Source organism: Pavona decussata, unplaced genomic scaffold (assembly GCF_977016875.1).
Source record: "Pavona decussata unplaced genomic scaffold, jaPavDecu1.1 SCAFFOLD_135, whole genome shotgun sequence".
Classification (NCBI taxonomy): Eukaryota; Metazoa; Cnidaria; class Anthozoa; order Scleractinia; family Agariciidae; genus Pavona; species Pavona decussata.
In genome coordinates this window covers 412408-436090 of record NW_028145548.1, presented here as the reverse complement: position 1 = coordinate 436090, position 23683 = coordinate 412408, and the positions used below count along the sequence as shown (strand labels likewise).

General features: G+C 38.2%; 4 protein-coding genes across 5 annotated transcripts; 2 read left to right on the top strand and 2 right to left on the bottom strand.

Moving 5' to 3' along the window:
• Window positions 1-1881: 1881 nt before the first annotated feature.
• Window positions 1882-3197, top strand: LOC146467494 (E3 ubiquitin-protein ligase NRDP1-like). Its single transcript, XM_085125805.1, has one exon. The coding sequence runs from the start codon at window positions 2037-2039 to the stop codon at window positions 2940-2942; it is 906 nt and encodes a 301-aa protein (XP_084981931.1). The 5' UTR covers window positions 1882-2036; the 3' UTR covers window positions 2943-3197.
• A 5470-nt stretch (window positions 3198-8667) lies between these two features.
• LOC146467493 (zinc finger CCHC domain-containing protein 8-like) lies at window positions 8668-13077 on the bottom strand. Its single transcript, XM_085125804.1, has 3 exons — window positions 11983-13077; window positions 10771-10956; window positions 8668-9519 (listed from the first exon to the last, which is right to left on the bottom strand). Exons 1-3 carry the CDS (start codon window positions 13037-13039, stop codon window positions 8954-8956), a joined length of 1809 nt encoding a protein of 602 aa, XP_084981930.1. The 5' UTR covers window positions 13040-13077; the 3' UTR covers window positions 8668-8953.
• Window positions 13078-14779: 1702 nt separating this feature from the next.
• On the bottom strand, window positions 14780-17639 carry LOC146467492 (uncharacterized). The gene is made up of 5 exons (XM_085125800.1): window positions 17545-17639; window positions 17438-17471; window positions 16538-16598; window positions 15970-16046; window positions 14780-15180 (listed from the first exon to the last, which is right to left on the bottom strand). Exons 1-5 carry the CDS (start codon window positions 17599-17601, stop codon window positions 15044-15046), a joined length of 366 nt encoding a protein of 121 aa, XP_084981926.1. The 5' UTR covers window positions 17602-17639; the 3' UTR covers window positions 14780-15043.
• An 8-nt stretch (window positions 17640-17647) lies between these two features.
• On the top strand, window positions 17648-22658 carry LOC146467491 (uncharacterized). 2 transcript variants are annotated; one of them, XM_085125802.1, is made up of 5 exons: window positions 17648-17753; window positions 17829-17862; window positions 17985-18036; window positions 19420-19493; window positions 20924-21204. In XM_085125802.1, the coding sequence occupies exons 1-5, from the start codon at window positions 17694-17696 to the stop codon at window positions 21058-21060; spliced, it is 357 nt and encodes a 118-aa protein (XP_084981928.1). In that variant the 5' UTR covers window positions 17648-17693; the 3' UTR covers window positions 21061-21204. The 2 variants fall into 2 exon arrangements, with proteins under 2 accessions (XP_084981928.1, XP_084981929.1); XM_085125803.1 differs by lacking the exon at window positions 20924-21204 and adding an exon at window positions 22258-22658 and having other exon boundaries at window positions 17649-17753.
• Window positions 22659-23683: the final 1025 nt, after the last annotated feature.

Sequence of the window (23683 nt, the reverse complement as noted above, 5' to 3'; positions counted from 1 at the left end):
TTTCTACTAAGGATTTAACTTTAGAGATAATCTTGTGTATGTCAATCATCGATCACAACAAAAATAGGTGATGCAAACGAACCAATAAGAACTCGGAGAAGAAACAAACAACCGGTTCAGCGCGGGAAAGCGTGCAACTGGTGTCGAGCGCGGGAAAAGTTCCGCCAAAGACAAGTCATTATCGGTTGCCGCTCGCGAAAAAAAGGTGGATTGGTCTGGCAGTTTTACAGGACATGCGCCTTCTTTCCCCCACTGAGTGACGCAGGGAATCTGACCGCTTGATTTGCCGCTTTTGCTGAGAAATTCTCTTTGGCTGTATTGTAACACGTATTTTCCGCATCTACATGAAGGACCGAGCGAGAGAGGCAGAGACTTTGCATTTGCCAACTTTAATTTTTAACTTTAATTTCAACTTTGTTGACTTTTCAGAATTTTAATCTATTTCGGAATTCTTTTTCGGCATGTTGCTTTTCCGATTCATGTTAACGTAATGTGTGAATGTTAATTGTAATTCAGCAATTTCTACTCAAAAGCAAAATAGCTCGATTCTAGATCAAACGAATAATAATAATAATAATATTTCGATATGAGACCACTTTCGAATTAAAGAGCAATACAATTAAAGCGACCGACCGACAATATAATTAAACCGAACATGATTTTACATTGCAGATATCAATATTTGTACATCTGTACGTATATATACCAGTGATAACCTGCGTACAAGAGAGAGTATATAGAATAACATGGTTTGTAACAGGGAATTTACAATTATTACTGCCAGAAAGGTTATAATAAGAGCAAAAACTAAATTTTCCCCCATCTATCTTTTATTTTTTGCCATGTTTTCCACACTTAAATTTACCGTAATGATATGCCACCAAAAAATCACCAGACGGTTAGATAAACACCGCTAGAGGATAGAAGACCTCCCTGGTAACGTTTGGTCAAATTTATTCAGTGTTTTATCCAAAATGAATCATTGGCATAAAATTCAGTACAAGTCTTGATATAAAACATTTAACTCACGCTTGTTGCACGTGATTAAAACGCATTGTCATTCTCTTTAAAGCAAGAACATTGTTTTTGATCGACAACTGCTATTCACACCAGGTTGGGTTTTTTGAAACCTATCAAGCGAGTAAAGCCAATCAAGCTATACATGTCAATCATAATTATAGCATAAAACTCACAAAGTGCGAACCATAAGGTTGAGTGCGAACAAAAGAAAGATTGCATCTTGAAAAACTTTTTATCATAAATGACATAAAAATATGCAAATAAATTTTGGTTTATTTTATCAGTAAAACAGCTAAAGTATTGGGTCAGTGATCGTAGCACTGGCCGCCAAATCTGCTGCGAGACAGGTTGTTTCAAAACAAAGAGTTCAACAGGTAGAGAGAATACAATATTGGCGGACAAAATGGGCTCGTTATTGTCTAGAATGTTCTTCGCCATCTTTTGTCTCTGCGTGCAGTATAAATGAAATAAAACGCCAGCTAACAATACTAGATTTGAAGACTTCCTAGCCAATACCTGGGATTATTTATATCTATATATTCAATTTCACAATAAAGTTTCTTCGGGGGGCTTTGAAAATACAAAACAACAGGTTCAATAATAGCAAAAGCATCGAAACAAAACCTTAAGATGCTAATCACCTGCTAAATACGGCAAAATAACAGCAGACATTAAAATTGTAAGGATCGCGTGAAAATGAAATATTTTGATGGTAAAGCCTTTTATTCCCCATATTTCGAGGATATCTTTGATTTACTTTCTGTTTCTGGCGGGAAAAATTAAACGAACTCGCGCGCTCGTGTCACGTTATGCAAATCACGCGCGATCTTTTGTCCGTTGATGAAAAGTGACGTGTTCAGTTTTCCCAAAACAATATTTTATCAGCTGACGGGCACGCAATAAACCAACCGTACCGCTCATCTGAAGCGACAGGACCCAGAGTAAGCAGACGGCACAATTTTGTAGTCTTGTACTAGTGAAAGTAAACATTTTGAAGTAAGTTGACGCGATCGAGGATGGGCTATGGACTAAATCGGTTTGTGACACACGTGGATCAGAATTTAATGTGCAGTATTTGCGCCGGGGTCTTACAAAATGCTGTTATTACACCGTGTGGGCATTCATTCTGCGATGAATGCTTGCATATTTGGCTCGATCGCCCCAACACCCATTCTTGTCCATCTTGTCGATCGGGCGTTTCAGTTGTCGATGTGATTCCGGTTTTGGCCCTCAGAGGAGTCATAGACGGACTGGCGGTTTACTGTGACAACGATGAGAATGGTTGTAAAATGGTTTTGAAACTAGAAAAACTTAAAACGCACCTACAAGTGTGCGAGTTTGGGCTGATTGAATGCGGTGCGTGTGGCAAGAAAGTGAAGCGATTTGAGCTGCCGGATCATCATGAAGAATGCGAAGTTATAAAGGACTTGGTTGCAAAGCACAAGAAACGAAAAGACGAACCAACCATTGATGGCCTTACAAAACAGATTGCGGCATTGGAGGTGGATGTTAAAAAGACCAAGAAGGCTTTAATGGAATCAGAAGGGGATGTGCGGCGAGTCAAAGTGGAACTAAGAGAATTGCAGTTTCAGCTAGAAATGCGAATGTACGATGAAAGCGAGTTCGACGCAGACTGGGACCCCGATTACAATTACGGATACTCGCCCGCGAGCATCGCACAGCTCGCAAGTTTAGTTTCGCGGTATTTGTTGAACAAGCCTTACTACGTTGATCGAAACCGCATTTTTAACGCGGCGAAACGTTGTTATGATTATTATCACGGTTATGCGGGATACTCGCAGGATGTCCACATGTTGTTGGCCACAAGTTATGCAAGCAACTGGTTCACTGAGAATCAAAGATCAAATTTTGATTTATGGCTGCAAAATCTCGCGCGCGAAAGGTTTTTGATCCCCGGCTAGCTATTTAAAAACAATAATATCACAGCTTTTATGCGCTATTATTACAAATTTGCATTTTTCGCGGTTTAAATTGAAAAGGATTTTCTTTATATAAGGAATATTATTGAGGTAAAAGCATCCCTGTAATTACTGAAGATATTTGAAGGTTAATATTGATTAAGAGAGTTTTAAATCATGCTAAATCTTAGTCAAAGTGAATAATTGGTCGCTGTCAAACCTATGTATTGAAGTTATTAAATAAGCGATAGCGTTGTTGGCAGCGGATTATTATTATAACGAAATGGACTGAAATATCCGAGAAAGGAAGCGTTTTGTACAACCACAAAGTAAATGAACTTGAATTGGAATTGGGAAAGCAAAGACAATACAACACACGATAAATTTTGAATGAAAAGGGAATTTACATGAAATGTTATCCTTCAATGGCTTTAGTTTGTTTTCCGTCGTGCGCAAAATACAGTTCTACAGCTTTCGAAAGAATATGACAAATATCCACCTGTCTTGATAATCATTTGCATACAGAAACAAGATGTTTCGAAGCTATTATTTTCAAGACGAAATCCAGTTTCGTTTCGGAGAAAAGCCATTTTCTGTATAGTATTTCCAGATCCACAAAATCACATTTTATCGTTCCGGCATGTTCAACTAATGAGAAAAAGAGGTGAGAACAAAACACTTTTGCAGAAAACTTTCAAAGGAAAGCGAGATAAAGAAAGAAAAAGAGGCGATTAGCCAATTATATGTTTGATAAACAAACTTGACACAACTTTCGTTTTAAAAAGTGATGTTTTATCAATACTCATTACCATAAAAATGGTCACAGACCGGTTTAAAAACAAAGCTATCCTTGAAAGGGAAAACTTCCTCTGGTTTTATTGAAAGACTGAAACAAAATTGTTAAAGGGTCAATCCTTTGGCAGCCTTTAGTTGGTTTCCAAACGTTTCAACCAATTAATGACACGGGATCAAAAACCACACGTGCAAGCTAACTCGGACGCTTTCTTTAGTTGTAACTGGGCGGGCAACAACATGTCAAACTAAAAAAGTTAAGGTTTTGATAAGTTAAGGCGCATGTTACTTTTGGCTGCAGGCGTTGGCGCTAAATAAAAAGCAGAAAAGAGATTAGACATATATGCTGTGACTTTGAAGGTCAACATGATCTGAACACACGCCTTTGTTTATATGGACTTAGAGCGGTTTTGCTCAAAGTCGCGTTTCGTGCGACTTGTCTCGCAACAAGATAGCTACACAAGTTTCACGAATTATAAATCGCCTTTTGCAACACACCCTGTGTATTTCCCCCTTGTTGCGATTTTTTTTAACTCCAGCCTTAAATTTTCCGAAGTTTCACGACAATTTGAAAAGCTGGCCATCGAGAATTAATAACTTTTAATGCTATTAAAATTTCATTTCGTGATTTTTGCCTCTAAAAAGCCAATAAATTGTTGGTAAGATTTGTTTGTAAAAGCAATAGGAAGTTAATCTTGATTATTGAGTTTGTAAGAGTGGCCGACGATTCCTACTTACAAGCCGCGCAGCCACAAAGTCTGGAGATAACAGCAATGAGACGGAAATTAGTTGTGCAGCCAAAGATTTTAAAAACCCTTTATGGGAAATTCAGTGTGTGCATAGTGCGGACTTGTTTTGATTAATTGATTTTCAAAATTGCTTTGCGCCCGGCAGGTCATTTTGTTTGCACGACTAAATTTAAAATTGCCTCTAAAATAAATTCTTGATTGAACAATACGTTCGCACTAAGACTTGTACGTTTTCTTTCTTTCTTTTTCCCTAATCGGAAATTTGCGAGTGAAGAGGAGATACTTCGTTCAAAGAAAACGGACAAGCGAGGCAATATTTATCACTGAATAATTGGACGTTTTTGCTGAACAGTTTCAAGCACAGGCGCGCGCTCGTTTAGTTGTTCGTAGGGGGAACAGATCGTAACTTGCTTAGGCTGTTTAGCTTTAGCGTTTCGGCCCAACTTCAATTGCCTGACCCTTAAAACTTTTCGTAGAATATATGAACTTTTAGAAACCATTTTCGTATTCTGACAAGATCTTTGTGGTCCAAGTGCTTCTCTTTATCAACTAATGAGTTTCATTTTAGTCATTCTCAGAAGCTGACCAAGTTTTCTCTCATTCCTGCGACATTGGTGTCGCAATACCTTTTCAAGCATGAGCATTGATCAAGTTTAGGGACCTTCGATTCAGATCAGAGTCAAGTACAACGATTGAGTACGAGTACGACCTTCAAATTTCAAATCAGTCTCATCCCCAGAACTCTCGCTCCTTCCTGTTGTTTACCATACAAAGAAGATTGGTGTGACAAGTTATTAACTAAAGCATGCAAAGTAGGTTTCAAAAGTCGAACTCGAACTCAATTTCGTGCTCTTAGTCAAATGGTAGGTCCTGAGTTTTATCTTACGAGCAACAAAGACTTTAGAGAAAAAGACTTACTGGCAAGCAACAACAGAATAATCGAGCTGATCGGTTCTTTTCGGGGAATACCTGTTGGGATTCGGATTTATAATTGCGTGCAATGAGATACTAATCTGCTCTTTAGTCAAACGTCATCTAAAGTTTCGTAACATGGAAATTTATAATTCCTTCTGTTTACAGAGGGTCAAAAGTGGCGTCTAGTTTAGAGTAGGAAAAAGCTAACAAATAAAGGTCTTGATCATTCTTTAACAACAAAGTGTTCGTGAAAATATTTGGGAAAAATTCTGAATTTTCGTTATTTTTGAGCATCGAAAAGTGATATGGCACACTAGCCATCCAAAATAAATAAATTTTTGGAATCAAAATTTTCTTGATATCATGACAAGTTTTTCTCGTCCTTTCTGTAACGGTTATGTACGCTCGCGTTAAAATAATTCATTCAAGGCCATGTTGTATGTAACGATTATTATACTTGTAACGCACACTGTTTCGGCAGTTGTTATCGTGCAACAGCGCGCGAACAACTTTCAACGAAGCATTTAATTGCCGCAACACGTTGCTAGTTATTTTTTTTGTCTGTCTTCCAAAACTAACAACAGGTTACCGCAACAAGCTGTTGCGTTAAAAATACTCTCGTTTAACATCACCTTTATTTTTTGTACAATTGTTTGGCAGAGATGAGATAATGTATATTACCGTTGGAGATTATTCTTGAAGATAAATGCAAGCGCGAAACTAAAAATTTCAATCGGTTATCATTTCGAAGTGCACATGCGCATAACACGAACTAAAATCTCCCACCCAGATCTTTTTAAAGCAGATTTAATGAGAGAGACTTGAGAAAAATATACCGACGACTGGTTCAGAGAAAATATTGTTGTGAAGCTAAAGCAAGGGTATGTTTTCGACTTTAATTTTAGAATACAGTTGTTATTTCCTTTCGATAGTTTTGTTGGATGTTTTCCAGATTATTTGACATTTTCCTGTTGTTCAAAGATTAGAGTTAATCGCTGTGCTGTGTACAGATTTGCCTACTTCCTTTAACCTTGGCTTGGACCCCCTCGAAGGTTGAAAATAAAGCAAAACACTTAAGGATTTTATCAGCCTGATTGGTTTCCCTTTCTGTCTATTTTCTTAGAACAGTTGTGTTGTTCTTTCCTCTTAGAGTATTTTGGCAAAACCAATTCTTATCTCTTGTCGGGACCATCTGGCCTTGGTTGAATCACAGTCGTAAACATGTTTACAGCACACTATAAAGTAAGGCGTGATTTGAGTGATACTGGTAGAGTAGATGTAAAGAAGGACTACAGAGATTCCTGGCGCCTCTCTGGTGAGTCAAGCGAGTGTCTTACAATATACAACCCATGAGCGAATATAGATTACTGAACATTTTACATACAATTCTCAAACTCATTAACAATTCATGACAAGAAAAACGAAGAAAATCACTTCCGTGAAGATGTTAATTATCACAATTTGGGTGAGTTTTTGCTGTCAATTTCTTCAAGAAATATTAAATGGTTTGAGAAGCTATATCAAACATTCGAAATAAAGTTTCATCCTATTTACAAGCACCTCGAAGTTGGTTAAAAAAAATACTCGGCTACACCTCGTTTTTTTCTGCCACTTCTCGACGGTTGGAAATCGGATGAAATCTTCTTCATCGTGATCGACATTTTACTTGTAAAACTAACGTAGATCAATCCTCCTTAATTAAGAACAAGAACATGCCACGTGAAAATGTAAAGGATTCCTTGAATTATACTAGATCTCCCTTCTCAAAAAAGCTGTAAAATTATTAAAGTAATCTGGAAAAAAATCGCTGTACATATTTAGTTATATACATGTAGGTATTTCTCATTAGGTATTTCTGAGAAAAAAATGTCATTTACAGGAATGTGAAAATCGATCCAATTAATACAATAATATTACAATTGATACAATTAATTGAACTCATAGTTAGTGGTTTAACTGTACAATCGTCCACTTATGACTTGCCCATGGAAATCTATGTCAAAATACCATATTCATAAAGAAATATGCTGTCAAAAAAATGTAAAATACCCCATGATGCTTGGCAGATAACTAGAGGTGTATACCATTTAACCTTTTAAGCCCCAACAGTGATCAGCATCAAACTTCTCCTTGTAATATCAATGCTTATTCAATCCCTGAGGTCATGAGAATTAAGGATATGATCACCCTAGGTGAATTTTCTTGATATTTTAATAACTTCTCCACAGTACTTTTATAAGAAAAGTATGGGGGCAAGATAGGAGAATTTGTCCTCTGATATGAGGGGTTAAAGGGTTAAAGTGAATTTCACGACCTGGCAGGAGTTACCACATATTACAGTTTAAAAAAGTCTACAAAAGTAAAATCTCAAGACCGTTCTGCTAAAATCGTATGCCAGAATCTAAAACCCATTAACCACAACTCCAGGCTGAATTTTGTCCACTAACTCATTTTTTTTGTCAAATTGGGCCAAATCGACCCATTTGATTGGTAGGTGTAAATTAACCTTTAGTGTAAACTTTGAATCCAGTTAACTAATTAATAAAGATTTTTCCAAAAAATGTTCGCTTTTTGCTCCTCAGTTTAGATAATGACTTTCCTTTACCTTTTACTAAAGTTATCCTTATAAAAACCTTAGTTAACTTCTAATTATTATCGATAAGCACTAGTTGACTTTTGACCAAGTGCACTATTTATTACTATTACTTTATTTATTGCAATCTTTTGGCCCCAGTTGTTTAAAGAGCAGATAACTTAATCCAACGGATCACTCGCTGTCCAGTGGGTAAAATGTATTGGTTGGAGTACATTTTATCAGCTGGATAGTGATCTGTCCACTGGATAGTGTTATCTGCTCTTTGAACAACCAGGGCCTGGTGGTAATTTTTGGTGGAAATTGCCATTTGCTTTCTTTTTACATCAATCAAAACTCTAAGATTTAGCTTTCAAAATGAAGAATGAATAACGGCAGAGGAACATCGTACTCATAAAACAGCTTTCGGGCCCAAAAAGTTGTACCAGCACCAAAAGAGTCTGATAATTCGACCAAGGAAACTATGGTAAATCATTCCACGGTTGGAGTCTCCAGATCCCTGTTTACAAGAAAAGGCCTACCCTCTGGTTCCTAAGCAACATCAACTGGTGTCAGAGAGCCAAATTTAAAACAATAAGGCTCTTTGAAGTTAAGGTAGTACTGGAGGCTAAAACCACCTTTTTCGATTGCAACGATTTTTTCACATCTCAAAGTCTACAAAAGGCTCTTTGAAGTTAAGGTAGTACTGGAGGCTAAAACCATCTTTTTCGATTGCAATGATTTTTTCACATCTAAAAGTCTACAAAAAAAAAGAAACCTAAATGCCAGTTTAAAGACCACCTTAAAGCAGTGTGTGTTACACTGTTATTGTTCAACTAAAAATGCAAACTGAATACTGATACTAAAATCCTGAAATCTCTGAACTTGTATCAAAAGAAATGTACAGTTGATTAGAGACCTGTTAGGAAGTTCAATGAATGTTCACTGTAGGATATTTAGCATGTCTTTCTGGCAGCTAGAAAATTCTACTTCCCTGCGTTCTTCTTCCCCAGCAGTTTCCTTAGCCTATCATATCGCCCAGACACAGGCTGAAGATTACCATAGATGGGATCCAACCACATGACCCTGTCTTCAAAACTCATCTTCTGCAGCACAGTGCTGTTGGTGTAGAATCTTGACAGCGCTTCCAGCGGCAGCTGCACTGAGGGTTTTGGAGGCGGTGACAGCTTGGGTTGCGTCGTCGACAGCACACCCAGTGGCTCCTTGAGCCACCAGCCAAGTATGGTTTCAGGATAATCATCTTCTTCGTCCCCCTCTTCAACAACCTCGCCATCTTCATCTGAGATCACTTCACCCTCTTCTAAGCTTTTCTTCCTCATGGGTTTTTTCTTTGGATGATCAGCGTTAGTTGAACTGCTTCCACTGTGCTTCCTGTATTGCTTGAGAAGTTCCTGTTCCTGCGATCCACATTGAAGTCCAGGGTGTGAGGGAGAGTAGCCTGTGTCATCATCAAGAGTGTTGCCTTCATCTAGATCATACCTTGTTCTCTTAACATCTGGTCGACCGAGCTCTAACATAGTATTCTTTCCACCTTTAAAACAAACAACCATATAATCTCAATAACTAACCAGGCTGTGCCCAGACCGTGTATTAACTCAAGGGGAAACCATTTCAAACATTTACCTGACAACACTGGAAACTATACTGTTTATTAAGATAGAGATGATTATATTTATCAAATTCGAGATATTGTTTCAAGTTACATGATCAAGTTGTCGAGGAGTGGTTGTGGAGTTGTCGAGGCAATGAGAGGTGATTGTGAAACTCAGTGAAACAAAGTGAAATAAAAGGCAGAAAATTGGTATTTGCATGTGAGTAATTTTGGAAAACTATATCTAATGTTCATATTTTATTATGAATGTGAGCAGGGCTAGTTACAAGTGACAGTGATAACAATGGCCATGCTATCCAATCCATCTGAACTAGTTCTTGTTCATTTATCATTTAATACAAAAATTCAATATGCAACTAAGTTTCTTACCAGAGCAGTACCTAGGATTTTTTGTCTGGGGGGAGGGGGGGGGGGGTAAACTCCGCACACCCCTCCGTTAGGGGTCTCCCATATACAGACAGGGTTTCTTAATTCCAGTTGGAAGTTTTTGTTTTCACCCCTGCACAGAAAGTTGCCTTTAAGACCTTTAAAGAAACCAAAACACGCTGAATTCACATTGAAGGGAGATTTTTTTTCAGCCAATTAGTCGATTTTCTTGTGATTTCGGACCAATATAGCTACAAGAAATAGCTTGGCAAACTTAAAATTCAGTTGCCCCCCCCCCCCCCCCCACTATGTACGCCCCTGCTTACATGATAACCTGTCTCTGTGCCAAAATTGGGCTTATTTGGAGGAATTCTGATGTTAAGGTAAAATAAGCACTTGCGATAGTCTTGCTGAAAGTCCTTTAATTCTTTACAGTTCAACCCACGTCATGCGTGACTGGTATTTTTGAAATTTGAACAGCGTTTTGAAATTTAGATATCAGTTTGGAACATCACCAGCAAGATTTCAGAGTTCCTGTATAAAAAACCCTTAAAAATAGTTTATTGACGGTATAAAGCTATGAATCTTTCGTTTCATTACAGCATTATGCACAAACATTTGCTGAATATTTTGAACTTTTTTTTCAGTTAATGCATCTTTTTGGGAAAGATTTCCAGTTCCAGAGAAATGTTCAAAATTCCATTCAAATGAACGACATTACAAAGAGGAATTTGAATGTTCATTTCATACTCGGAAATACGGGTCACATGTGATGTAGGATGGCTGTAAAAATAAAATCCTTACCATCCTCATCAACTTCCATGTCGTGCTCATCTCTGTCCAGTTCTGGTCTTTTTCTCTTGTTGTTCTGATCAGCCATATTCCTGTTTGCCACTCCTCTTCTGCGACTTAATAAAGCTGCTAAGTTTTCTATCTGCTGATGTAACTGCATCGGCGGCAATCCAAACTGAGCAGCGTTATCCCTCACACCTGGTTGTGAAATAAATCTTGATGAAATTAAATTAACTGACAAATCTGGTCAACACAATACACCTGGACTAAAAATAATTCTATTCTTAACCTGTGAATTAGTTTTACTTTTAGTCAAAAAAATTTTTTTTTGTCAACTTGTTATGAGTGTTGAGCTTTTAAAGATCTGGCCAAATGGAGATATAAGGGAGCATGGTATTGGAAACTTGCTGCGCATGAAACTCTCTTTGGCCCCTTTTTGCAAACACTTGCACTTCCTGGTACTTGTGATGACTTGCACCCACGTCAGTTATAGTCAGATTTACATGCAAGTTATTCCATCACATTATTATTTTATTCCAAGTTGATATGTGTTTTCACAATTGGGTCAACCAAAGCAAGCTGCTCTCATATGCCTCTATGGATCTGGTAGTACTTGAGGCTGCATGGAAATACATGTAGCACTATTGCAAGTCAACTTGTGAGTGTGTAAATTGTTCATAAGTTGACATTTCCAAGGCAAACCTGTAAAATTAAGACTTGGGCTTGATAGTGAGTGCCTGGGGGAGGGGAGGTACTCCCCTATATGGGCTATACTGGGACGTGCTCCTGGATAGGGTATGGTTTTTGGCCCCTCTGTCCTGAACAGGATATATAATTTCAAGCGAGTCTGTCCTGGACCCGTCCTAGACAGAATATGGTTGCAAGACTGTCATCGAGTATCTGGCAATCCGAAATCAGAGACCTTTGTCTGTATTTATTTTAGTGAACAATGCTTCACGTCAATTAAGCTTCCATCTAAGGATTACCGCTGTTAATGCAAAATTTTGGGATTTTTCACCATCACTTCTAGCCTAGTAAAAGGGTAGTATCATTGACTGAGGTGTGTGTGTGATGTGAAATAATTTAGTTGAGAAATGAAATTGGCAAATACTATGTCTGGATAGAGTATGGATTTTGGTGTCTAAGTAAGAATAGGATTCCAAAGGCACAACCTAGCCAAACATTTACAGAGTAATTCCTTTCTCTTCAGGAAAATTATCTCACCTTGTGGAGGGGGAACAGTGAATCCAGGATACTCGATTAGAGAGTTGCAAAGTTTAGCACCATCATCATCCTCTTCTTCAACTATGTAGTCATCTATGTTGCCTTCACCGTCATAAAGAAGCAGACTTGGTTTTGCAGCCTTTGGCAAATAACCTGGGGGATACCCAAGATGTCGCATTCTGTAAATGTAAAGAGGGAGATCCTCCTTACTGAGTCCAAGTGCCTCTTTAAGGTTCTCACTAATCACCCCTGGCTTGAACCCTCCAAAGCGCTTTTCAAGGGATTCATCACCATGATACCTTGATTTTAAACCAACTGGTGAGACGAATTTGTTCCGGAAATCTCTCCTATTTGCATTGATTCTTGCATAATTCTGAGGTTCAGGACAGTCTTGAACGTTATGGCCACATTTTCCACAGTTAAAACACGCTCTACTCTGCCGAATCTTCACTCTGGGCGTCTGTTCATCACAAGGCAAAGCATTGAAATAAATCTGCTCATAACTGGGAATATTCCAACCATCGCTTATCCTAGGATTCTCATCAATAAGAGGAAACCCACAGCAGTCTATGCAGTACTCATCGTAATACTGCAGAGAGCTAATAACGGGCACCATCACATTGCAATCATCACCATTCCTGGCCAACTTATCCAGTTCATAATTTAGATCGAAGATCGAAGGTTGAAAATTTTCTCTTCCAAACGACTCTTTCTCATCACTGTCCTCTGTATTGCCCTGCAAAGATTGAACGAATTCTTCAACCTTTTCTCTGGTTCTTATAGACGTCCTGTTATCAAAATATATAGCCTGAAAGAAGGGAGAACACACTTCCGGCAATGGAGTTTGGTTGTCTTGAGTCGAAGCACGAGCAACCTTAAACAAACTGATCAAAGTTTTCAGTGCTTTCTTCAGACGTAAGTTTTCTTCTTTTAAAGATCTTGAAGAACTTTCCTCGCTGCAATTATTTTTCACTTTAACAGGCATTTTCTTCCCTTTCTCAACTTCGAATTCTGTGAAAAGAAGTTCTTCATCGAAGCACACATCTTCTGCCGCCATCTTGGAAACATGCTAGTTTCCAGTCTCCACAGCGACACACGTCCCCGCACTGGGAAAATACCCAAGAAAATAATTATTTCATTTTCACTTTTTTATCCGCGCTATTTTAGTACAATTGCAATAGAGCTCATGAGAAGGACTAAACAATATAAATTATTGAAATTTAAAATACCAAATAGAAACTGAAATATCTGAAGACTGAACTATCTTATCTCTCTTGTTATCTATCCGAATGGAAAGGCCTATTCACAGAACTCCCAATTTTCTCAAAAGATTGTCGAGTTCTTGGGGCTTCTCTTTGGAATAAGACATGATATTGACAAGTACATGAAATGAAACATGGCCTGTGATCACACAAAACAAGTGTGACATTTCGCAATTAGTAACTGTGCCATTAACCCATCTAAAATCTCACACCAAACCCAGTCTTTTCCCTGGGGGAAAGGGTGGTACTCCCATATATGAGGGTTAATTGGTATGTGCTGCCTGGTAGGGTCTCAATCCTTAAATAGGGTATCATTTTTGCATGTGTTGGCATTGTGTTCCCGGTGTGATCCTTAGATAGGGTACCTAAGTTCAGTGCCAACTAAATTTTAAGTGCATCGAGTGGAGAATCATCATCATTATCATCTTTATTTAAAAAACACAGTAAATACATCAGGCATTAAAAATTTAATATAAACGTGAATGGGGAGGAGAATCTTAATTTTCTCTCGCCTGCGGCGCTTGCTTTTCGCTGCAAAGCCGCGCGAATAGCGGTTTCGCCACCAAAACTCTTTCCAGCACAGAAGCAATTCTGCTAGCTCTGCAGGCTAGCATAACACTGTCGCAGCGGTGAACAAACTTCTCTGAAAGATGTTCCATGGTTATGATGGCATATTATTGAACTAGGCTTACTGTAGTATTCTATGCTTGATGCTTAACTTCTGATGTTACAGGAACGAAATAAATCCGTTCACGACATTAAATTCTTAGTTTTTGTTTTTCCCTTGAATAGGGTGTCATTGCTCGGGTTTGGGCCTTAAATAGGTTATCAATGTTTGTTTGTCCTATCCTTAAATAGGGTCAGGGTTTAAAAACCTGGGCGCACACACCTATCCAAAATTTATGGGTACCCCACCCCCCGGGTCTTTTAGCGCTTAAGTTTAGCTTTATACAACAGAATCAGCTTAATCAGAGCAAGACAGCATTTGAAATTGATTTTTCATCTTCATACTAGCTTCATGCTGCACGTGAATCACGACGATCGAGCATCTGACACCACGCAAGATGACACTTCTCGAGTACAGGATGAAAAAAAATCAAGAGCTCTAAGCAAGTTTATAACCACATAACAAGTTGTTGAATTTGTGTAAAATTGTTTATTTAGGTAAGTGGAAATAAAACCAAGCACAACAGGCTGAGGCAGATATGCCCAAGCTCTTCTGTTTGAATGGAGCTCTGAACAAAATACATCATTTTTCCTGAGGTAAATGTTACCCGAAGTACTGATATTTTAGAAATAAAATAGCGACATGTATTAAGCTTTTGACATCCTCGGAGACCCAGGGGCAGATAGTTGGGTCAAAAGGAAGTCGAAGCGGCAAAGTTTAAACTTTGCCGCTTCGACTTTGCTGCTTCGACTTCCTTTTGACCCAACTATCTGCCCCTGGGTCTCCGAGGATGAGCTTTTGACAGAATGAGGATGAAATACAGTGCATATTTTAGAAAGTTTGCCTTTTTAGTAGAACCGTTATGTCAAAAAAACATGTTGAAAATAATGAGTAAAAAACATTCTCAAGAAAAAAGATAGATTGTTTATGAGCAACTAAATGAAGAGTGCTAGTTTTACAATACCAAAGAGATTTTGAAAAACTTAAACTGGACACAACTGAATAAACCTCAGTAGAATTAAGACACCTCTAATGTTTAAACAATAAAATCTTGCTCATTTTGACACTGCCGCTTTCTGTCATTGACTGAAATAAAACTTGTTGAAAAGGCGTTTCCTTGTGCAACTCTGTGTTAGGTGACACCTAAATAAGGTTCATCGTCATTCTGGGACCAGGTATCACCATCATCGTCTCCAAGGTTACCGTCCAAAGTGTCACTTACATCACCCCCGGCATCAATTGAAAGAGGACAGATCTGGGCTACGTTACCTGTTGATAGAATGATGTCTATGGTCAAGAACAGTTTTGACAATGTATTTTATATTTATCTACCAGATTTTTGATTTACAGTAATACAAATAAAAAAAAAATGGCAATTTCAGTGGCTTCCACAGAGTGGCTCTTTCATCCACTGTTTCCAGGTCATATTGGAATTTGACAATGTTGGTTTTTGTGGACGGAGGACAACCAGAGAACCTTGACAATGTTGGTTTTTGTGGATGGAGGACAACCGGAGAACCTTGGAAAAAACCCTCAGAGCAGGGATGAGACCCAATAACAAACTCAAGCCACATGAGGCATCAACACTGGGAATTGAACATGAACCACATTGGTGGGAGTTGAGTGCTCTCACCACTGCGCCATTCCTGCACCCCTGTGCCATGTGACAAAGTTTATGATAATTTATTTTTACATCTTATTGACAATTGTTTGACTACTTTCTGATAACTTCTATTTTTACTGACCAATCAAAATACAATAACTGCCGGAGGTAAAAAGGCAAGGAGACACAGTCAAAATGGCCAACAGGATATGAGAAAGATGTCAAAAATGAATTAAAAACTTTGTACAAGTGGCAACAGTACAGCACACAGATCTGTAACAAGGAAAAAATATATTACCATAATTTTAGCACAACAATTTCACGCAGGGAAGATTTCTCACCCTGGCAGATTTTTATAGGGTGATGAAAGATACTCGGCAACTTGCAACTATGCTAGCAGATAACATGCACTTACAAAAAATTGTAATAAAAAGAGTAATTAGAGGAGAACTTACAAACAAAAGCTGTTGGTGCAAATCGTTTGCTGAAATTTATTCTATTAGAAATTCCAACGGATCTTGACCCTTTTATCCTGCAAAAAAAACAACAACAAATGAACCAAAAAATGAAAGTGGGCAGAAGGTTAACTTGAGCTTTATGGAAATAGTCACCAGCAATAGTGGGAAAGGGGGGGGGGGGAGAGTGGCAGGGAGGGGAGGGGGGAGAAACCTTTGGTCCTCCTTTCCCTCAGTCCTGAAAGAAAAGCTTGGCTAGTTAGACAGTGACAAAATGCTGCAATACTACACATTCCTAAGCTTATGTGCAAAGTCTGGAAGAACTTAAAACTGTAGCTGCAGTTTCTGTCACAGCTGCCTGCCACTCATTTTCCCACAGAAGTTTTCATCTTCTGCAAACTTTTTCTCATGTTGTTTTAAAATTTCTTTCCCACACTACAAACAGATTCTATCAGATTTGTCTAGAGCTAGGTTGATGTATGTTGGCTTTGGAATTTCTCTGGCCATTCATCAGTCATAATTTGATGGGGGATCCTATACAGAGGCATTTATCTGTGATAATACTTACAACCCACTCTCCGTACTAAGAAATGACTTCAGCAGTTGTGATGATGTGCCGTTAATGGATCCTGTAAGAGAAAATAGTTGCATTAAATGTCCAAATATGGGACAGACTTTTTTTCCATAAAAACAAAGAAAAGAGCTGCAGGTAGGAGTATTGTGCAAACATCACCAAATTTAATTTAGAGAATAAAATTCACAAGTCTCATTTTCTCACTTATCAATTTGCGTAAATAAATCAACATTTACTTGCATTTAATTCCACAATTTTTTCCACCCAATGAAACTAAAGGAAATTGGTTGATCTTGTAAAGAGAGGATCAATTTTATTTTTCGTGAAGGTAGGGGTGGGATTTTCAGACCAGTATTATGGGGGGGGGGGGGGGGGGGCTTGATTTGGGACATTTTGGGATGGAGTGGATTGATGGTGAAGTGGGGTGGCGGGGGAGGGGGTTGGGTATAGGGCTGGCACAAAAGAAGAACTCCAGATTTCAGATCCCTTGAGGTTGGAACCTCGGGGATATTGCCCCTGGCTGAAATACTGTCCGCAAAAATTCAGTTATCTTGAATCAAGAAGCTTGATCTCTTGGTTTGCTGTACATTTCTTGGGGGTATTTTCCAGAAGCCTCCCAAGACGATTTAGTTGGGAAGCAGGCAGCCATATATTTATGTTTAACGATAGTTAGCCGCGAACGAGTTCATAATCATTAATTCACTAGAGGGTCCAGCCTAATTTCTCCTACAATTCTAATACACCGGCCACCGGTTAAAAGAAATAAGTGTACAAGTAGAAGAAAATCTCATATCTATAAACAGTAAAACAGTTGCATAACAATCACTGTCAAATATCAACAAGAAGCACCAAACATTCTAAAGTGTAAAATGCAGTAGGTACAAGCCAGCTTACTGTGCGAGGAATTCTTCGAGATGCAAGCGGATAACTGCAACAGAAATATAAAGATTGGCTTTAAGGTTCACATTAAAAAGACGAAATAAGGCATCAAGCTTGTTTACCTTCAAACCAGTCGAAGAACGAGTGAGCGATCGCAGACAACGTGCAGCAGCCGCCATTTTGAAATTGCCGCTGTACAAAAAGACTCACGAGTTTATGCAACCAACCAACCTCTTTCCGGTGACGAAGAGCTTGATGGGAGATTATCAAGATGGCGGCCTTATCTGCACGTTGTGTTCGATCGCTTGCTCGAGCTTCGGTCCAGATTTCGGTGAGTTTGCTTGAAGAGGGAGCCTTAAGTTCTTAATATAGATAACTAACGTATAGAATTTGAATTGCTTCGTAGAAAACTGCCTTGTCAGGAAATGGCTTGTCACAAAGTAAGTGGACCTCTTTCTTGGGCTTATATTCTTCAAACAAGACCACACTTCGGTAATTATGTAACATCATTGACCTTACATAACCTAATCGTTGTTGATTGTGTTTTGTTTTGTTTTTTTAGCGAGATGTATATCTTCTGTCGTAGGGAAATCCGTCCTTAGAGATTGTGGATTGTAAGTAAAATTCTAGATCCCTCACAATATAATAAGCTTACTATTTTTTAGCAAGGACAGCATGACAGACACACATTTTGAACCTCTCATAAGTGGACACCCTTGGGTGCACATTCAATTGTCCGTCTAGCAGAGGTATCCACTTATGAGAAGTTAAGAATGAAATGTTTGCATATGGCCCAGAACCTTGACTGATTGTCTGCTTTAGTCTTAGAGTAATGTCCATCTTTTGGAGGTGCCTTTTGCAGAGGTTCAACTGCACTGAAGTTGGCAGTCCAGGCCGGACTGCCCTTGCGGCAGGGAAGGGGACTAAGTCCCCTTAAGCTTTCTATTTTTAGTAAGGAGCTGCCAGCATGACAGACACACAGTTGAACCTCACATAAGTGGACACTCTTGGGTGCACACACCCTTGAGTCTCCTTCCCTGCTGAACTGATCAAGAAGAAATGTCCAGTATGAATTTAAAGGCAAGTGATGAGCTGAAGGCAGAAAATTGCATGCTTCTTCTGAATCTGAAAACCATGCAGGGGAGGACACAATGGCCTGAAAAAATATGATTTCTTTTACCCAAGGACTCAATGAAGTGACGCTGATGATGTAGCAGGGGGCACCCAAATTTGTGTCTGTGCCTCAGACTTATTAAAAGTAATTAAATGATTTAAATCAATTGCTGGCTGCTTCTCAAACTAAAAGAACCATACATGGGGCGACGAATATCCTTTGAAAAAATATTATTCTTTTCACCTGAGGAACAGCCACAAGTGAGGGGGAGTAGGGATGGCGCAGTGGTGAGAGCACTTGCCTCCCACCAATGTGGCCCAGGTTTGATTCCTGGATTCGGCCTCATATTTGGGTTGAATTTGTTGTTGGTTCTCATCCTTGCTCAGAGAGGTTTTTTTTCCAGGTGCTTTGGTTTTCCCTTCTCCTCAAAAACCTGCATTTCCAAATTCCAATTCGATCTGGAATCTGAGGGCCACAGGTTTGTCAGTTGTAAAGACTGTGTCACCCTGGTTAAACAAAGTCCATTTATTTATTTATTTTGCTGATGCTGGAAGTGGAGCATTGCCTAGAGCTCAATCTAATGTATGATTAGAACTGCTAATAATAATTATTTTAGTCAGACGATATTTGTAAACCATTCAGTGACAAACTCATTCTGGCTAGTGTTATGTTATTAGCATGGAAATTTGCAGTTGTAAATCAATTGGAAAAATCTGGGGTGCCAGCCTTTCCCCATTTTCTAAGAAAATTAAGTCTAAAATATGGTTAAATATTTTCCAGTTTTTAAACACTTAAACATCACAATCTGTTCAGTTTTGTGCAAGGTTAATTTGGTTGCAATAAGATGATGATGATTATTATTACTCTATTTTTCTGCTTACAGACTGAAGAAGATAGCCAGAGATAATTTATCCAAAAATCTTGCCAGAAGACACGCCAGATTGTCTGCAGCAGTCAGTAAGTCATGATCTTCTTTCTTTCAGCTTATTAGAGAAATGAAGCAGTTCTGTGTTTGACAACATTCTCATCATATTCCATTCCTTTTGTGGAAAAATGACCACCACTGTAAACTATCTGTTGTTTGGTGAAGTCTCTGAAAACAGTGTTGGTGAAGTAAAAAAGTGTATTAAATAATATGTCGTCCTGTGACATTTGGATGTTCAAGGCCCTCATGGTACCAAGGTATGACCCATTTATATGGAAAAGACACCCCGTCTTGGTTGGTCATTTTTTGTTTAGACTTGAGCTCCCATCACCTCCATTTGGACAGGAATAGCCTTAAAAACTCCAAGCAGTGGTTTAGTTTGGATTCTGTTTTAACATATTTCATTTGGGTGGCAATTAGTGGTGGTCGTACAGTCATGTACTCATCTTTGCATTAGATGTGTGCAGTCAATATACTCTGAGTAAGTAAGAAAAAAAAAAAACGCTGAACACTGTTAGCAATGCTGAAAATAACACTTGGTGTTTGGATGCTGCCCATCTATATTTCTGAAATGTCTCATTAATGTGCTTAGACATGGTATCTGTGAAGAAAGATGACTCAGGTTTTGTTCTTGAAATGGTCATATTAATTTTGCTATGAAATGCATTCAAAACAGAAAGTCACACTTCTTCATCTTCTGTTTTGCTGTAAAACACTCACTAAATGAGGTGAAAACTTAAAAAGGCTTCAAGTGTGTTTTGATTGCACAAAAAAACTATTGAAGCATCATGTGCATGCCAGCCGATTCTGTCTCGTAAAAAAAAACACCAGGCCCTGATTGTTCAAAGAATGGATGACTATATCTAGTGGATAAATTGTTTTCCAGCGGATAAAATGTACATGTACTCCAATTATCTGCTCTTTGAACAACTGGGGCCTGGGGCCCGTTTCTCGAAAGTCCCGGTAACTAATCGGGCCCGATAAGTGATTTTGGTAATAATGTTTCTTAACAGAAGTCAATTTTTGTTAGCTTTCAATACTAAATTTTAAAATCTTATAATTCTAAGATAACATCGGCCAAGTACCATGTCTGTAATCACTGTGTAACGGGCAAAAAAACATTTAAAAATATACTTATTGGGCCCGATAAGTTATCGGGTCTTTCGAGAAATGGGCCCCAAGATGGTAGGTTTCCAAATAATAGTCTGGACAGACACCTATCCTGTATTTAAGGAAAGGTTCTTTCCAGCACTGTTTACTTTCAGGTGATCCAGTGCACCTTTGTAGCCTTTGTTTAATTTACACTTGATTGCAAAAACGTTGACACCTAAAAAGCATAAACCGTGAATGATGAGAGCCTCATCGTTCACGGTTTGTGCTTTTTACGTGTCAACGTTTTTGCAATCGAGTGTATATTTCTGTGAGCATGCATTAATTTCACTCTTGGATTTTAATTATTTAGATCAAATCATATTTACTTCTGTTGTGGATATAATATGTGAAGAGGACGAGGGAAATGGGGATGATGAACTCACCACAGACGTTATATCTGATGACGATGAAATATTGAGAGTTTGTCATACGCTGCAAGCCATGTAGAGAACAGAATTTTTGCAAATTTGTAGTTAGCCTTCAGTGGCAGATCTAGGGAATGGGCGTAGGGGCTGGTGGGCCCCTAGTTTTTCTCAGAGAAAGTTATGTCTGTAGGGTGTAAATTTTTGCGGTTGTAACTGAAATATTTTTACTCCTGGCCCATGGGTCCCCACCTTAGACAATTTCTACTCTAGATCTGCCACTGGTTATTCAAGTGTTCCACCTGTCCAGTAGCAAAATGTCTTTGTCATCACTCCACAATAATATTGCAGTTCATGAAGAAGTTATGTTTGTAGAAAATCTGGCTAGTCAAGGGTAATGTAAATAATTTCATGAATCAACCAGAACTTCATTTAAAACAGAATAAAACATTGAACTTGTGCCAAGCTCTAGGAATGGAAGAAATTCTTGTTTCACGGAAAATGTGTTCTTAGAGTGTTTTAATTTGATTGAACATGTTAGAAATTGGTTGGACATTGCTCTGTACGACTTTTTAGTCAAGATGAACTAAAGCATTGTCAATTACTATCATCAAATAAGGTTGCCATTTCCAGATGAGCGAGAACTCAACGTTCGTAAATCCTGGGATTGGAACAAAAAATATGCAGTAATACGATTTCTATTCAAATGTTGTAGATCAGAGGCATGTATAGTGGTTTGTTTAATTGAAATACCTGTTTGGAAGGTCTTAATATTATTGTCTCAAAAGTTCGGATTTCTTTTGTGATAAAAATCTAGAGTTTTCATTGGTAAAGGTTCACCTCACATGGTCATAACATGAGAAAAATATTAATGTTTTGTTTTTATAGTATAAATTAAGATCGTTTAGAGTGTAAAACAATGCTGGTTGAGATTTTTGGCAAGCAAACAAGAGCTGTGACATAAAAATGTAAGAAAGGGGTCTAAACAGGTCAAAAATGGTTACCTTATACAGATATCCATTAAACAAGTCCTAGAATCATCTGAGGAAGCGAAAAATCAAGTATGAAGTATTTTGAAAGGGCTGTTACTAGGTGAACAAACCATTAATTTTTGGCGAATGTTTGATAGAACATTGTAGATTTTTTCATGAGTTGCTACAGATGCAAGTTTTTTTTGTGCTCTGGTTGGTTCATGATCTGTGTTTTTTTTTAACTTTTCCAATGTAGAAGCATCCCTTTTGTGTGAAGCCAAGTTAAGCCATTTTATTTTTGATCCCCTTAGGTTTGGTGGTTTTAAACCCGCCACCTCTGGTGGAAAACTGTGAGTCGGATGACGACAGTTTGGACGCCGTTTGTGGAGATGATGACGAGACATTTTCGTGCTGTGAAGATGCAATACCTGGTCTCTGAGAACACTTGTAACAAAAACACCAAATTCACAAGATATCTGTCTTTACCTCTGTAATGGTTTTAATGCATTGTGAGATAACATTTGTAACAAAGAACAATATTCGTAAGGTACCTGTGTTCAATTCTGTAGTGATTTTAATGCTCTGTGAGATAACATTGTCAGCAAAAAACAAAATTCACAAGATATGTGTCTTAGCTTCTGTATGGTTTTAATTAAAACTCTGTGATGTTTATTGCCTTTTTTTAATTAATTAATAAACAAGTTGAAAGTTCTTGAGTTGTAAGATTGTGCCCATGGAATTATGGGTAGGGTTATCTTAGAGTGTAGCATGATGGGATGACCGCAGTTTAAACACCACAAAGTAAGTAAACACTTAAAAAAAAGATTTATTATCAGGACACACGTTTTACTGAAAAATACACCACTCGTAAAATTCATACGAAACTACATCCGGGACACGAGTGGCGTATTTTCCATATCCTCACCAGTGAGGATATTGATGACGTCATTTCCCGCTTTCTCATGGTTGTTTATGCAAACGGTCGGTGAAAAATGGCAAGTGATAGATTTGTCTATATAATAAAAAGAAAATTACGTGGTGGTTTGAAGATATGAATTTTATTGTTTCGTGTTAAAAACAATATTCTACTCTTTCGCTGCATTCGTTCGTAAAATATTATTTTTACCACTCGAATAGAAAATTCATATCTTCGCGCTGCCGTGTAATATCCTCTATATAACATACCCTGTGAAAATATCGTTTGTTGACGAGGAGTTGAACCTGGGTTTCCTGTGTTCAAGGCAGACAAGATAACTGCTACACCACAGGCAAACCAACAATAGAAGCGGGAAAAGGCGAACCAAATTTTCACATAGTCCCTATGTTAAATCTTGCTTTTATACGCGTTTACTTACTCTTGTCCTTTGATGCAACACATCTTTACAATGATCGTATGTGGAAGTATGCTGCTTCACCCAGTAAGAATATTTCTTGTTGTTTCAATCCAAGAATGATTAAGCGTTCTCAGCTGCTTCATTCGGGAATCGCAAAAATAGTCCCAAACAAACCATGCTAGATTGAGAGACCCCGAAGAAAGAAAATGTTCCCGTAAACAAGAGAAAAACCCAATCCACTAATTAAACTTCCACAAAAACATCTCACATATTGTGGCCAATCAGAAACAATAAAGAGCTTTAGAATGACGTTTACGACAAACGACAGAAATGACCATGTGTATCCTAAATTTGTCGCTCGCTTTGTGTGAGCATAAAACGCCAGAATTATTTTGCATTATTC

What these genes read in the sequence shown, in the direction of transcription:
- LOC146467491 (XM_085125802.1), top strand. Translation starts at nt 17,694, where the DNA reads ATGGCGGCCTTATCTGCACGTTGTGTTCGATCGCTTGCTCGAGCTTCG. An exon ending in AGGAAATGGCTTGTCACAAA is followed by an intron (nt 17,863 to 17,984) that starts GTAAGTGGACCT and finishes TTGTTTTTTTAG; the next exon opens with CGAGATGTATATCTTCTGTC. An exon ending in CAGATTGTCTGCAGCAGTCA is followed by an intron (nt 19,494 to 20,923) that starts GTAAGTCATGAT and finishes TTAATTATTTAG; the next exon opens with ATCAAATCATATTTACTTCT.
- LOC146467493 (XM_085125804.1), bottom strand. Translation starts at nt 13,039, where the DNA reads ATGGCGGCAGAAGATGTGTGCTTCGATGAAGAACTTCTTTTCACAGAA. An exon ending in CACTGTTCCCCCTCCACAAG is followed by an intron (nt 10,957 to 11,982) that starts GTGAGATAATTT and finishes TTTCACAACCAG; the next exon opens with GTGTGAGGGATAACGCTGCT. An exon ending in CATGGAAGTTGATGAGGATG is followed by an intron (nt 9,520 to 10,770) that starts GTAAGGATTTTA and finishes TTTGTTTTAAAG; the next exon opens with GTGGAAAGAATACTATGTTA.
- LOC146467492 (XM_085125800.1), bottom strand. Translation starts at nt 17,601, where the DNA reads ATGGCGGCTGCTGCACGTTGTCTGCGATCGCTCACTCGTTCTTCGACT. An exon ending in CTCGAAGAATTCCTCGCACA is followed by an intron (nt 16,599 to 17,437) that starts GTAAGCTGGCTT and finishes TTTCTCTTACAG; the next exon opens with GATCCATTAACGGCACATCA. An exon ending in TGCACCAACAGCTTTTGTTT is followed by an intron (nt 15,181 to 15,969) that starts GTAAGTTCTCCT and finishes TTCTATCAACAG; the next exon opens with GTAACGTAGCCCAGATCTGT.
- LOC146467494 (XM_085125805.1), top strand. Translation starts at nt 2,037, where the DNA reads ATGGGCTATGGACTAAATCGGTTTGTGACACACGTGGATCAGAATTTA.